This window comes from Rattus rattus, chromosome 3 (assembly GCF_011064425.1).
Source record: "Rattus rattus isolate New Zealand chromosome 3, Rrattus_CSIRO_v1, whole genome shotgun sequence".
Lineage (NCBI taxonomy): Eukaryota > Metazoa > Chordata > Mammalia > Rodentia > Muridae > Rattus > Rattus rattus.
The window spans coordinates 90315515-90329686 of NC_046156.1; the positions used below are offsets into that span (position 1 = coordinate 90315515).

At 40.6% G+C, this 14172-nt stretch overlaps 1 protein-coding gene and 1 pseudogene across 1 annotated transcript; one reads left to right on the forward strand and one right to left on the reverse strand.

Annotated features, from left to right (window-relative positions):
* The first annotated feature begins 66 nt into the window (after positions 1 to 66).
* On the forward strand, positions 67 to 13642 carry Ssr3 (signal sequence receptor subunit 3). Its single transcript, XM_032898290.1, has 5 exons — positions 67 to 296; positions 1263 to 1389; positions 5216 to 5314; positions 10102 to 10233; positions 11205 to 13642. The coding sequence occupies exons 1-5, from the start codon at positions 164 to 166 to the stop codon at positions 11269 to 11271; spliced, it is 558 nt and encodes a 185-aa protein (XP_032754181.1). The 5' UTR covers positions 67 to 163; the 3' UTR covers positions 11272 to 13642.
* LOC116897374 lies at positions 3190 to 3353 on the reverse strand (annotated as a pseudogene).
* Positions 13643 to 14172: the final 530 nt, after the last annotated feature.

Sequence of the window (14172 nt, forward strand, 5' to 3'; positions counted from 1 at the left end):
GCGACGGCAGGCTGTCCAATCCTAAAGTAGCGTGCCCTGCGGAGACCCGCCTCCGCGTTGCGCTGACGGGTCGCGGGCCGATACGCGGCTGGGGCGGACGTACACGCGGCCTTCTGAGTCTTCCCTGTCTCCCTGCTCCCATCCTCAAGTCTTTTGCTCGGCAATGGCTCCCAAAGGCGGCTCCAAGCAGCAGTCCGAGGAGGACCTGCTCCTTCAGGATTTCAGCCGCAACCTGTCGGCCAAATCGTCCGCGCTGTTCTTCGGGAACGCGTTCATCGTGTCTGCCATTCCCATCTGTGAGCCTCGGGCAGGCGGCGGGGACGTGGCGGGCGCGGTGGGGGAGGCCAGAGGCGGCGGGGAGGCCTAGTGTCGGGGGTCGGGGGCGTCCTCGGGAACTCACTTGCCGCGGACTTCTGAGCCGGGCGCGGGTCCTGGCCGGGATTCGCTCACTGGTACACTGTCCTTCCCCTCACAACACTTTGACACTACGAGGTCTTTAGTGAGCCCGGTGGGAGACCCACCAGTAACCTTCACTGAATTAGCAGCGTGACTCCCCTCATCCCTGAGCATCCTTTTGACGTGCAGAATGACAAGTTAGGCTGTGCTAGATGTCCTCGATCAGCCTTGTTTAGGATTTCAGTAACTCCCAGAGAGCAACTCGAGACTTTGAATGAGAAACCGTCAACCTGAAGGCCAAGACTGTTTCCAAGCTCAGGTTTTCCGAGTTTCCCATCTCCTGACCCACGCTGCCACAATGTTGCTGGCCAATCACGTCCAAACGTATTTTGTTATTGTGGCCGTGTTAAAAGCTCAGCGTGCAGTGAATGTGGTGTGGAGCCCCCTGGTTCACTGGCCCGACCATGCGTTGTTTTGATTTCAGAGCAGCCACGTCAGCAAGTTAACCAGTGATTTGGGACAGACAGTATTTGACTTAAAATGGCCTGCATTTTAACTTACTAGCATTCCATGAATGAAATCTTTATTCTTATTTGTGATCTCTTCCCCTCTCAGTTTGTTCTCAAGGCAGAAGATGAAGAAATTTCTAGACTAGCAATGTCCCCACAACCTAACTTTCTGAACCGGGAAAGCCCTGAACTCTGGGACTAACCCAGTGTATTGGCTCTCTCACCTCTAGTGAAGTTCCTCAGATACTGGGTAGGATTTACTGACTCTCATTTACCTGGTTTAGCTGGAGTTAACTCTGGCAGGCATGTGTAAAGGGGTCGTAATGTGTTGTGTCCCTTCCTTTTGTCTTACCTCAGGGTTGTACTGGAGAATATGGCATATGGATCTTATCCAGTCTGCTGTTCTGTACAGCGTGATGACGTTAGTAAGCACTTACTTGGTAGCCTTTGCATACAAGAATGTAAAATTTGTTCTCAAGCACAAGTAAGTACCCTAACCCCAACCCCAACCTGCATATTTATGGGAGGGTGGCTTCTTAGAGGTGGTTTATATTTATTTATAAGCATTGGTTTGAAGTGTGTGTATATTTTGTGAAGAGAGCAATGCCTGGAGAGTTGATAACCTTTTGAGCCATGTGACTGACACGTCAGTGGAAATAGGTGTTGAGGGTGGAATATTTAATCCTAGTTTTTAATTGATGGTTTGATCAGAAAAGCAAATCTATTAAATAAATGAATGCTTCTGAAACCCAATGGATTTCTTTCTAGAAATTGCTCTAGACTGCCTATTTACTATGGAAGCAAAATAATTGAAAATTCTGGGACATTTTCAATGCCATTTACAATTTTTTTAATCTTGGAAGTCTGTTCATGTAGAAGACAACCATATTTCTTGACTTTCAAGATCATATATAGTAAGACAAATTATTTTAATAGCTTTTGGAGAAGAAAACTCAAGTTTTACCTCAGTGAATTTTTATATTTTAAGCACTTGTATCTGTGCTTTCCTAAGGGTGGAACAGGAGGGTGGATGGAGCAGGCTATTCTCTTGTTTATTCAGTAGGGCCTTTTAGGTTTGTTTCTTCTTTGAAGCTTTTTTTTTTTTTTTTTAATGATTTACTTCTTACTTTTGAAGTGTGTCTAGGTGATTGTGTGTGTGGTTGGTGTCTCCCTGGCCTGAGGAGCCGAAGAGTGTTAGAGCCCTTGGAGCTGGAATTGCACAGAGTTCTGAGCCACCTGAACTCAGCTCTTCTGCAAGAGCAATGTGTACTCCTAACTATTGAGTCTTCTCTCCAGCTTTTAAAGGCAGTAGGAATTCTGAGCTTAACTATGTCTATTTACTTTTTAAATTATGGTTGGGGATTTAGCTCAGTGGTAGAGCGCTTGCCTAGGAAGCCCAAGGCCCTGGGTTCGGTCCCCAGCTCTGAAAAAAAAAGAAAAAAAAAAAGTATACTTTTTAAATTATTTCTCACAGTATCTACATTTGATTAGAAATTAGTGTTCAGACTAATGTAGCAGTCTCCAGCTGGTTTCTTGAAACAAAAATGTAGGGTGTACTCTGGCATACCTTATATAAAGCTCTTTGATGATACTTTTCTTTGCATTGTTTATATTTTATGGGATAAAAATCACACATACACATGAGAGACTGGAGTGGTGACTCATTGGTTAAGCTTACTGGCTGCTCTTTATAGGATTCAGTTTCAATTCCCAGTACCCACTTGGTAGCTCATAACTGTCTGTAACTCTAGTTTACATTTTCTGGTCTTGGGTACCCAGCATGTGGTGGGGCACAGATGCAGGCAAAATATCAACATCATCATCACCATCATCTTTAAAGATCACATATCTTAACCAAAAGTCTGGGAAGTGATATATTCCTCTTTATCTGTCATTTTTATTTTGTTAGCTATCTTAACAAATCATGGCCTTCTTTTTTCTCATACAGTAACACCAACAATCCTTTCAGGATCTTAGAATCAAAATCATCTGCTTCCTTCTTCGAGTCTAGCCTAAGTCTTCTTGCTGTCCTTGAGTGTATCTTGTGCCTACTTTCATCAGGACCTCTTGCTTTCTATTCTTATATGTCTGTTATTTCAAAACCTAGAAAACCTTTGCAGAGACTTCTACCTAACTTTGCTCATTCTTTGTTTGGTTGTCTTTCTGGTAGGCTCTTGTAATTGACAAGTAATTAGTAGTGTATTATAATTTCAGTCAGCAGGGTTTTATTTAAGAGATAAGCCAGGAATGGCCTGAGCTGCTTTCTTGCTGTCATTCTAGGCATGCAAAGGCTTGGGCTTCATTGAAGTTCTGCTAGACCAGCAGACTCAGTAGGTCGTCTTTGTCATCTTTCTGCCTGGCAGGCTCTTTACCACTTGCTCTTTCAATTAGCAATAATCGCGCCTCGGATAAACCTCATTGGCTACGATACTGCCACTGCGCAAAGCTACCACTTGCTCTTTCAAGATTGAGCTCATTTGGTCCTCTGCTGTTCTGGACTATGTTCTTATGGGACATGGATGTCTATGGATAGAGAATCCATCAGAATAGAACCTTGTATGACTGTTCTTTTTTTTTTTTTTTTTTTTAATTTGAGTATTTTTTTTTTACTTTTCGAGTGTTTTTCCCTTTCCCGGTTTCCGGGCAAACATCCCCTTCCCTCCCCCCCTTCCTTATGGGTGTTCCCCTCCCCACCCTCCCCCCATTGCCGCCCTCCCCCGACAGTCTAGTTCACTGGGGGGTTCAGTCTTAGCAGGACCCAGGGCTTCCCCTTCCACTGGTGCTCTTACTAGGATATTCATTGCTACCTACGAGGTCAGAGTCCAGGGTCAGTCCATGTATAGTCTTTAGGTAGTGGCTTAGTCCCTGGAAGCTCTGGTTGCTTGGCATTGTTGTACATATGGGGTCTCAAGCCCCTTCAAGCTCTTCCAGTTGTATGACTGTTCTTTATGATCCCCCTGCAGCTCAGCTACTGTCTCTGCTTACCTTGCATCTAGACTCTAGATTCTAGAGGCTCTTGTGGTTGAATCAAGACAGAAACCTACTGCCACAAATGAATGATCTTGGGTGTTTTCTTGGAGTCCATCCTACTTTCCCCAGTTTTCCCCGGGTGTACTGACTAGAACTAAATACAGTCTCGTAGTGTGAGTCACTTAAACACAGTGACCAGGCTTCCTTCTGTTCTATGTTTTCTCCTGTTGGAATGTCCTATTGAATGCTCTTACTGTGGGGCTGGTAGGTACTCTCTATAAGTTTGCATGTTGTTGTTTCTTTCTCTTCTATAGGTTAGCTCTTACTTGTGAAAATATGCTTTGTTGAATATAAGTGTCTTAGTCTATGGGCTTTTTACATTTTATTATTTAAATTTACCTCTTTTACTAATAACCCCTGTGATAAAATTCATTTGTAGGGTTTTTTGTTGTTTTGATCTGTATACTTTTTCTAAGACAAGGTATCATATAGCTGGCTGGGGCTGGCCTTGAACTCCTGATCTTGTTCTTCCACTTCCCAAATGCTGGGATTATAGGCATTTACTATCATGACCAGCTGATGAGTATGCTTTTCACATACTTCTCCTACTCTAAGGTCTACAGATTCTGATCTGAGTTCTTTTTTTTTTTTTTTTTTTTTTTTTTTTTTTTTTCGGAGCTGGGGACCGAACCCAGGGCCTTCGCTTCCCTAGGCAAGCGCTCTACCACTGAGCTAAATCCCCAACCCCTGATCTGAGTTCTTGAGTTCTCATTCAAACCATTTCTGTCTTAGTGTTAACTCTAACCAATGGCTAATTTAACTAAAAATGTTATGGTCAGCCTCTGACCATGCGTTTACTATTTCTTTTAAATGAAATTGTCCTTTGGAATGGAGTTAAAAACAGTTTTAAGATAGTTTGTTATTTTTCATCATGTATTAAATCAAGTCTATTCTGCAGTTTACTTGGGATTGAAATTGGATCATTCATAAAACATCAACTTGTGAACTTCAGGAAAATAAAATGGAGTTAAGTTAGTGATTCCTAATTGAATTGTGCTAATAGTATTTGACTCTTGTACCCATATTAAACACTTCAGCTTAAAAGGAAAAAGCTCCCTTTTAAGCAGAAATCAAATCCCATAACTAAGAAACCACATCTTGAGAATTTCTTGAACTTCTCTTAGGTTTGTATAGCGTAATAAACTTGGAACTTTTTGTATAGTTGACTTTCTTGAAAATAAAGTATTATTTGGTTGACACTATAAAATGAGTACAGAGTGTTTTTTTGAGCCTGATTTTCATCTCTAAAGCATGTGGAAACTTTCTGTGTTGTCTTTCAGAGTAGCACAGAAGAGGGAGGATGCTGTTTCCAAAGAAGTGACCCGCAAACTTTCTGAAGCTGATAATAGAAAGATGTCCCGGAAGGAGAAAGATGAAAGGTTTGAGGTGTGTGTGTGTGTGTGTGTGTGTGTGTGTGTGTGTGTGTGTGTGTGTGTGTGTGTGTCTGTTCTGTCTGTCTGTCTGTGTGTATCTGTGTGTACACGCACATATAAGTGTACACATTAGAGGCCAGAAGACATGTCAGGTATCAGAAGACATTTCAGGTTCAAGTATTAGTTCTTGTATCACTTTCCACTGTGTTCCTCTGAGGGTCTTGCTGTACTTGGAGCTACCTGGTTGGTGGCCTGCAACCTCTCATCATCTGTTTTCTCAGAGCTGGAATTACAGGAGTGCAATACAGGGATTACAGGTGGGGCCATGCCTGCTTCTACATGGGTACTGGGTTCTTAATCTGTCTCTCTACCCCCACTTGACTCCTTATTTAAAGTGGTAGTCATAAACAATGGGAGGAAATCAGTTTTTAAATTCCCATTAAAGATGTTGGAATTGTGTAAATAGTAGCAATGGTGAGAGTGATGGCTGACTCTTTTGAATTTTTGTTACCACTAGGTTGGCTTTTTTTTTTTTTTTTTTTAGCTATATCTGGTTGATTTATTCCAGAGAGTAACTACATGTAAAGTATATACCACATAACTCCTGCATCTACAGCTCAGGAATCATTACTGGAGGGGAGAGAGAATCTAAGATCCAAGGGGACAGGAAGTTTGCTGTGAAATTCTAGTCTACTAAAAATGCCAGAGAAACTACACCCTTGAAATTTCATTGGTGTGGGTGACCAGAACAAGGAAGACACCAATAGGCAATCTAATGTAGAAGGGGAACACTCATGAGGCCCCAGCCCTGACAAAGAACTATAGGCAACCAAGGAATGCTGAGAGCAGGAAAGATAGTTTGTCTTCACCAGAGAAGCTCACACCAATTGGTTATCCAATACTAAATAGTGGGGACTGAAAACATACATACAGTAACGTACAAGGTGAACAGGTTGTGTTTATATAATTAGAAATGCACAAGACATATGCATCACTACCACCTGTTAAAGGTGAATTTGAAAGGGAGCACAGAGGTATTCATGGACAGGGGCAAATGATGTAATTATAATCACACAATGACAGAGAGTGAGATAGTAGGTGCTGTTGTGATCTCCATTTTACACCTAAGGAAGACAAGTATGAGAAGGCTTGGTAACTTGGCTGTTGATACACAGATCCTTTGTAATACAGATTGACTGACTTGGAAGCTTAGGCCAGTAACTGTTCTACTAGAATTTGAGGAAGCAACAGAGGTTGTATGTCATTTAACCCAAGTTTGTAGGGATACAGAGTATTATGTTAATGTTTTTAGTAGTTTTGATATTGAGATTCCCCAGGGGTGTCTGGGAATATGTGAATACTGAATGCACTGTCTGAGGGAAAGAAGGAACTGGATTTGTCCTTTGTTGCCTAACTCTGTGGTGGTATGTTTGTTAACCACCTCCCCTGCCCCACAACACACACAAACACAATCTGCTCTTTGCCAATTTCCTAAACATTTCATGGTTATGAACTGCCTAAGCCCCGAATTGATCAAGTAAATCAGTGTGCAAGAGTTACCAGATTGGGCCAGGTATTGGTCTTGCAAGACTTCAATCCCAGAGGCAAACAAATCTATGAGTTGGGAGGCCACCCATGTGCACACAGTACATTCCAAGATACCTAGGGAAACAGAAACTCGGTCTCAGAAAACAAACAAAAAAACCAAACAAAAAATAGTTACCAGGTGTTAATAGATAGGATCTTAAGCTTCAGCACAGTGTTTTGTGGGAGAGTACTTTCACTGCATTTCCTCCAGGAAGAATTTGTGTGGGCCTTGTGAAGTAATAGAGTTTTTATAAGACTAGAAGTATTTAAAAGTAGTTTAAGGGAGGACTGTGGGATTACCTCTAGCATTGAGCACTGTACTTACTTGTGAGTCCAAGTGCTCAGGAAGCTCGTGCGTGAGGTCGTGGTGTTTTTGCTCTGATGGAAAGCAACATGCAAGCCCTGCAGAGAAGAAGGCTTCCTGGCACTGACCCTTGGAAGAACTTTATCAAGTGGATCCAAAGTTAAGGAACACCAAGTAACCTAATGAACAATGCTTCTATAGTGGTTTGGAAAAGAACTAAACATTAACAAAGGGATTATCTTTGAATACTTGATGAAAATAAGGATGTGGTATTAAAGTCATGGCAAGGAAGGCCTGTTGTAGGGAACAGTCATGGGTGTGGCTGCAAGTGGTTTTGTTGCATAATTTCAAGTAGGAATAAAAGTTGGAGAATCTAACCCTAAAACCACCTTTAAGTGTTAAGTTGGGGTACATATCATAGTTACTTAAATTTCAGAGTACTTGATACAGCAGTCAAGGCTTTGGAGATGGTCATATTGGAAGTGGCAAATGGGTCCTGTGTGTCCTGTGTGTCCACTGCAGGCTTACCCAGTGTGCTGTGTGCATTGGTTTTTGATCCTGGGACATGTCTCGAAATTTTTCTCTGTGGTGTTCAGGTGGTCATTACCAGTGAGTGAGTCCAAGGGGGAGCTGGGAGAGAGACATCTTTACTATTTGTTAACTTAGCTTTTTCAGAGTAGTCAGGTCGATGTATAAAGTGCAGATTATAAAATTCCTCTTGTTGACAATAGAAATGAGTGCTGTTAGTATTTCTCTCAAAAACAGTTTTACCCAGGTTTAGACTCCTGATTAATCTGGATAACAGATCAGAGACTCGTTAAGATTTATAAGTTGCTTCCGAGAGATTTGATGTAAGCTAAGGTGAACAGTTTGTTGTTCTCTTCAAGCCCCATTTAGAATTGTTTTGGCATGTTTGTATCTCGCCATGCAGGGATGGAAATAAGCAATGGAGAGTTAGAGATTCGAACTCCAATTCAAACTCTGAAGTGTGACTGTTCTTCTTGATTTCCTGAAGCTCTTTTGACAGTATTATCTGCTTGTAGCAATTTCTGTTTGGTCTTCCCTTTTCTTCTGTGATAGTTGGCTGTCCCTGAAGAATGATTACTTGGGAAATAGTCTCCCAAGCTAAATTTTCTACTAGTAAAGCTTTGGTAGAAGCTCTGGTAATGAATATATCTGGAATTTTTAAATTATTTTAAAATAACCAGTATGTGGTAAACTAGAAATGCTTCAAAGACATTTGCATGGTCCTGGCTTATGTTGCCCTTGTAACATGGGAGCTGGGGTATCATCGTGGATCGGATGGTCAGACTTTTCCTCTTAGTTGTTTTGGAGGTGATTCTGTTTCAGGTCATGGCACAGAGAGAGTTAGGGAGACCTGCTCAGATGTCACAGGGATGATTTAATCAGCAGAATAAAAGCATGCCATAGCTCACTGGGTCTTATGCCAGAGTTAAAAATAGCCGTGTTGATTCTGAGTATTTTTTAGTATTAAGGTGCAGTGGATCTGTGCAGCTTACTGTGCCTGATTTTCTTGGAGCAGTGTAAGAGTGGTAAAAGTCTTCCCTCCAGTTTACATTTACTCTTCTTTGAAATCAGAATGTTGTTCACTATACTCTTAACATTCTTCCTGTTTATCAAAGAAGAATAAATTTATTAAGTAGGTGGTGGTTATAAAATCAAGATTTTTTTCATAGTGAAGATTGGGTGATAATATCCTTATTTTAGCTCCTATAGCCAAGCTTCTTGAGTTTGGATTAGAGCATGTGCTAAGTAGAAATGTCAATTATTAGTCTCTGTGATGGTGCATGGGTGGGCTCTGTATCATCTGATTTCAGAGTAGAATATCTTCCTGGGAGGACAAAGCATTTAGAGTTGTGACTTGTAATCTTTTTGATGATGACTTCATAGTGAAGCAAACTTTTAACTTTTATCAAGCATAATAATTTGTACATACATACAAATGCTTCTGGAAATGTAGCTACCGTATTCTGTATGGTGGATTCTCAACATTTTTTTTTTCTGTTGCATTAAAGAAAAGCTAATCAGTTAATTTCTTTAGGCATTTAATCAGTTTATTTGATTTTATTCCCTACCAATGGGGTATAATCTAAGTCTTTAAAAAATGATTTTGCAAAGTTAATTAGCCAAATGGAATAAAATCTGTCTAAATCACGAGCGTTCTGAAACATTTTCTTGGCCTCTTGAATAAAAGGCAGATAAATATGGGAGCCTTTAAAACATTTAAAAGTAAAAATTTTATAGAAATTAAAAACATCTTTCTAAAGATGATATAGATTCTTTGTTCAAATTCAGTAAAGACAGCTAAAGATAGACCTGGTGAGGTTGTGACTGGCTGTGTTCTTGGCATTATCTCTTAGGGTGTGAAACTGAAGACTTAAGCCATGCTGAAGCCAGAGAAGCCTGGAAGAAGCCAGCCATTGAGACCTAGTTTTAAGTGCAGGTCTAACTAAGGGTATCAACCTTTTAATGAGTGCATGATATGACATCATCTATAAATGTGTTAGGCTACATTTCTAGCAGTCCTGCGAGGTATGGCTGGTCTACAGGCCTCAGGTTGGATACTCCCTTTTTGGGGCTTTTAAAGATGCTTATTTTAGCCTACAAAATCATGTTAGCTGTAATTACTATCAGTCCCTTCTGCCAGAGCCTTGGCTGTTCGGGGAAACGGATGGTAACACACCCAGTAACTGTTATTTAGCATCAACAAGAAAAACAGAATTCTGTGGGAAAAAAAGGAGATAATTTGTTCTTAATTGAATACTGCAAGTGCATTTTCACCCTTGAACACAAAGGAAAACTTGTTTTTTAATGAACGAGAACTATCTGGTATGTCAAGGTTCTGGTCACATTTATAAACTTATTTGACTTGTATCTCTAGAATCCTGTGGAAGAAGAATGAAGTTGCCGATTATGAAGCTACAACATTCTCCATCTTCTATAACAACACTCTGTTCCTGGTTCTGGTTATTGTTGCCTCCTTCTTTATACTGAAGAACTTCAACCCCACAGTGTATCCTTGAGAAAGGTTTCAGAAGTTATCCTACAATCAGTAGTTAGTTTTGTTTTCAAGCTGTCTGGTTGTGCTGGTGGGATAAAAACCTTCCCAGTCAGTTACAAACACTAACTGTAGGTACATGTCTGTGGACTTAGAGGTTAAGAGTTTCTGGCTTGACTTAGTATTTTTTAAATCTACAAATTGTAGTTTTATGGCAAATAATGGGTTATAAAGTAGTATTACACTGCCTGACTTGGTCCGCCTTCCTGTCTCCAAGGAGCCAAAGTCAGAATAAATGTGCTGTCTTTTCTAGTTCTGTTATGCTCATTATGCTGGCTTTGGGGTTAGGTGATAGCCAGGATAGTCATAAATGCACAATTTATAGTATCTTCATAGTGTTCAGGATGTTTTTAAATTGAACTTTGGCCAGGAGTCATTTGGTTTTTATTAAAGTAATTTTTTTTAATCAAAGGTGTTAGCCAGAAAAATACAGCCAGTCTTTTTAACAATCAGAGCGTATGGTGTAATAAGACGTCAGATACCTTCCACTTCACGCTTCTGGGAATGCTGGTGGACCTTGCCAGAGTGCCCCCAACATGGTTTGCTCAGTCTGTAAAGAGCCAGGAACTTTGAGAACCTCCTTGCCTTGTATATAGGCCGACTGTAGCGGCACTCTGGTTGGCTGAGGATCTCCCCTTTACAGTTTGTCTGCGTGTTCTTTGAGCGGTTCTTCTTATGAGGGTTAGATGGAGCTAGGATGTGTTCTTTGTTGTTATTTGTTCTAAGTTTGTCTCAAGCGTCTTTTCAGTATCGAAGCACATTGCTTGTGGATATTTTTCATGTTTTATAGCCTCCCGTGTTGTAAATTGTGTTTACAGACAGTCCAACTATATCTACATATCTGTGTCAGTAAGGAAAAGCTCTTTTATTGTTGAAAAACTAACTTAGGGGGGTCTCACTTTTTCCTTAACTTTAAATTCTTGCAGGAACTACATTCTGTCCATAAGTGCTTCATCTGGACTCATCGCTCTCTTGTCTACTGGCTCCAAATAGACTGTGTAGCTTGGCCCCCTGCCTTTGTATCTAGGGGTGGCCTGTGGTATATGGGAAAGCATCAGGGTGGCCAGGTTGGGAGACACATAACATGTTTTTATAGTCTGGAGTTTGAGGGTTTAAAAATGCAGTAGAATGTAATTCAGTGTTTGTTTATTGGCTCTTTTTGACAGATTGTTGAAATTAAATGAATTGAAAGGGAAACTCAGAGTACCAGGGCATTTATTAAAAGGCAAGAAGTCTTGCAATGTGCTCTAATCACGAGGAGAAAATAACTTGTTTCCTACATCTGTCAGAGGTCATGGTAACCTGGACTGAGCTGTTATTATTTATAATAGGAGGAAGAAGTTAATAACTGGTTCTCTGTGTTCCAAGCACAATATTACAACTTTTTGAACTGTAAATCTTAGAGTGAATCCTCTTCCTAAGGGATTAAACAGAAGCTCATTTTTTTTTTTTTTAACAAGGCTCCAAATTTGTAATTTATAATAACTCAAAAACATAGCCTCTCCAGTTTGAGGGAGGGAAACTGGCGGAATTTTTTTTTTTTTTTTTTTTTTTTTAAAAGAAAGGCAGCCAAGGTAGTGACCTAAAAATAGTACCCAGACCTATGAGTGTTGGCCTGTGAGGCTAAAGCACACACTGTTCAGCTGTATGGCTTTGACCCTGGGTGGCCAGGGAGGTCAGCTTGACCCTGCCATGTTGGTTTGATGTGTGAAGTCACTGGGATCATTGTTTTTGTGACCAGGCTCTCAGCACCATGGGCAGAATATTAAGTGAGAGAGTATTTCTATCCTGATTATTGACACATGGGAGACCAAAAGAAATTTTGTGAACTTAGCCATGGAATTCTGTGAACTCTCCGAGGAATTTACAGTGGTTTAAAATGGTTGTCAGCATTTTTCCATGAGGATTTTAATAAATTCAGCCCCTTTTGCTCAAGGCTCCTTTCAATTGTGAAATGTTGATCGCATTAGATTTTTAGGGGTCTAGCTAAGAGTAGCCTCGTGTGTGGTCATTCCCCCATGTTCTTCCCCCTTCGATTTTGTACGGTTCTGTCTTTGTGTGCTATGACTTCCCAGTTTGGAAATTGCTGTACTATGATCACTGATTACATATTCCGAGTTACTTGCTGTTTACCACACCCAGGAACTTTCTATAAATGGCACCTCAAAGGGAAGTATTACTAATATCTAGTTTCTGCTTATAAACTTAAGAGTAACATATGACTATTTCTAACTGTAATGATGTGCTTACGAGGAGTAGAGCTGTTCTGTGCTGGTAGATGTTCTGTGGTCTGTGCTGAGAACTTGGGGAACTCAGGAGGAGTGCACTTGTATAGTGAGGCTCCTCCTTACTGTCTGCCTTGAGAATCATTTATCTCCAAGTGGTCAGTTCTTTTCCTGTGATAACCTCGTTATCTGAGTGCCATTCCCAGGTAATGAGGAATGAGTAGGGAAATGAGTCAAAGCAAAGTACATTTTGGTAACACATATGAGGTAGGCTGTTTTGTTGTTTCTTTTATTTTAATCAGTATTGCCTGGAAACTTTGTGTACTAGTGCGTTTACCTAGTAAAATAGTTTGATGCACCACCATCAAGTTCCCAGAGCTGGGCCAAACCTTCTACATGGCTGCTGTGGATCTGCCACTAGGTGGCGGTGCCAGAGTAGATGGGGAGAAAGTCACCATCATTTGGACAATTTGGTCAATTTCTAACTTAAAAAACAAAAAAGGAATGGTGAAATAGGGGTGCCAGCCTCAAATTTTTAATTTTAATTAGTAATCAAAAGTTTGTTGTGAGAGTGATTATGCAGTTTTCTTCTGTCTTGAATGTTTCCTATGACTGACTGTCTTTGTTTTTAACTCTCAAAATGTTTAGCTCTCTCTGTGCTACCAAATACATTTCTCTGTGTGAAGTCTGTAGCCGTATCATCAACTCCCTTAAGGAATCAGTGTGTCAGTCCTGTATGCTAAGTGTGGACCCTCTTCTCCACCTTGCACATGTTGCACATAGGATTACGAAGTTCAGTGAGACATAACAGACAGTGATCCCGTGGCAGAGTTTGTACATAAAAGGATCCCATACATCATGCTGGTAAAATAGGACATTCAGAATGCACACACTTCTGCTTTTTCTCTTATGTGATAGGTAGATTCTTAATGTTAAGCATTTTTATTTCGTGATTTACTCCATTTGTAACTTAATAGAAGTCTTGGATTTAAATTTACAATTTGCCCTGTTTGGTATTTTGTTTTAATTTGGAAAGGATAATTGGAAGTTAACTGAAATAATGGAAGTTGAATTTATACTCTGCATTTTTATATAAAGTCTTGTTATTAATAAGTATGATTAAACTTTGTTTTTAAAAATGTGTTTTTTTCTGTAATTCTTTATTGTGAACCATATAAATATTTATTACACGTTTTATATTAGACCTCTTCCCTACACATGTAAGCGCACCGTTGAAGTCACTGGGCAGATGTCTGAGGCAGTGACAGGTACAGCACAGCTACATTAGGGAGCAGTCAGGTCCCTGTCTAGTGTGCTGCCCTGTGCCTGCTGGGGTTCCTGCTTCATCCTACTCCCATGCTGCTTTTCCTACCAGGCACGCATGCGTGTGCAGGTGTGAGGAAGCCAGTGTAGCCTTTAGTCCCCACCTAATTTTGGAGTCTTAGGGTAGCTAATAAGAGATTGGGAGGGTCTTTAATTTTTTTAATTTTATTGTGTGTGGGCAGGTATGTGGACACATGCACAGTAGCTGGAGGTGGAGGAAATTGGGGTAGCAGAACATGTGTCACATTGTGTTCATGAAGATCAGAGGAGTATTTTGTGGAGTAGGTTGTCTCCTTTAATTCAAAGAACCTTACACACGTTAGCCTAAAGCAACCCTATGAAGAAA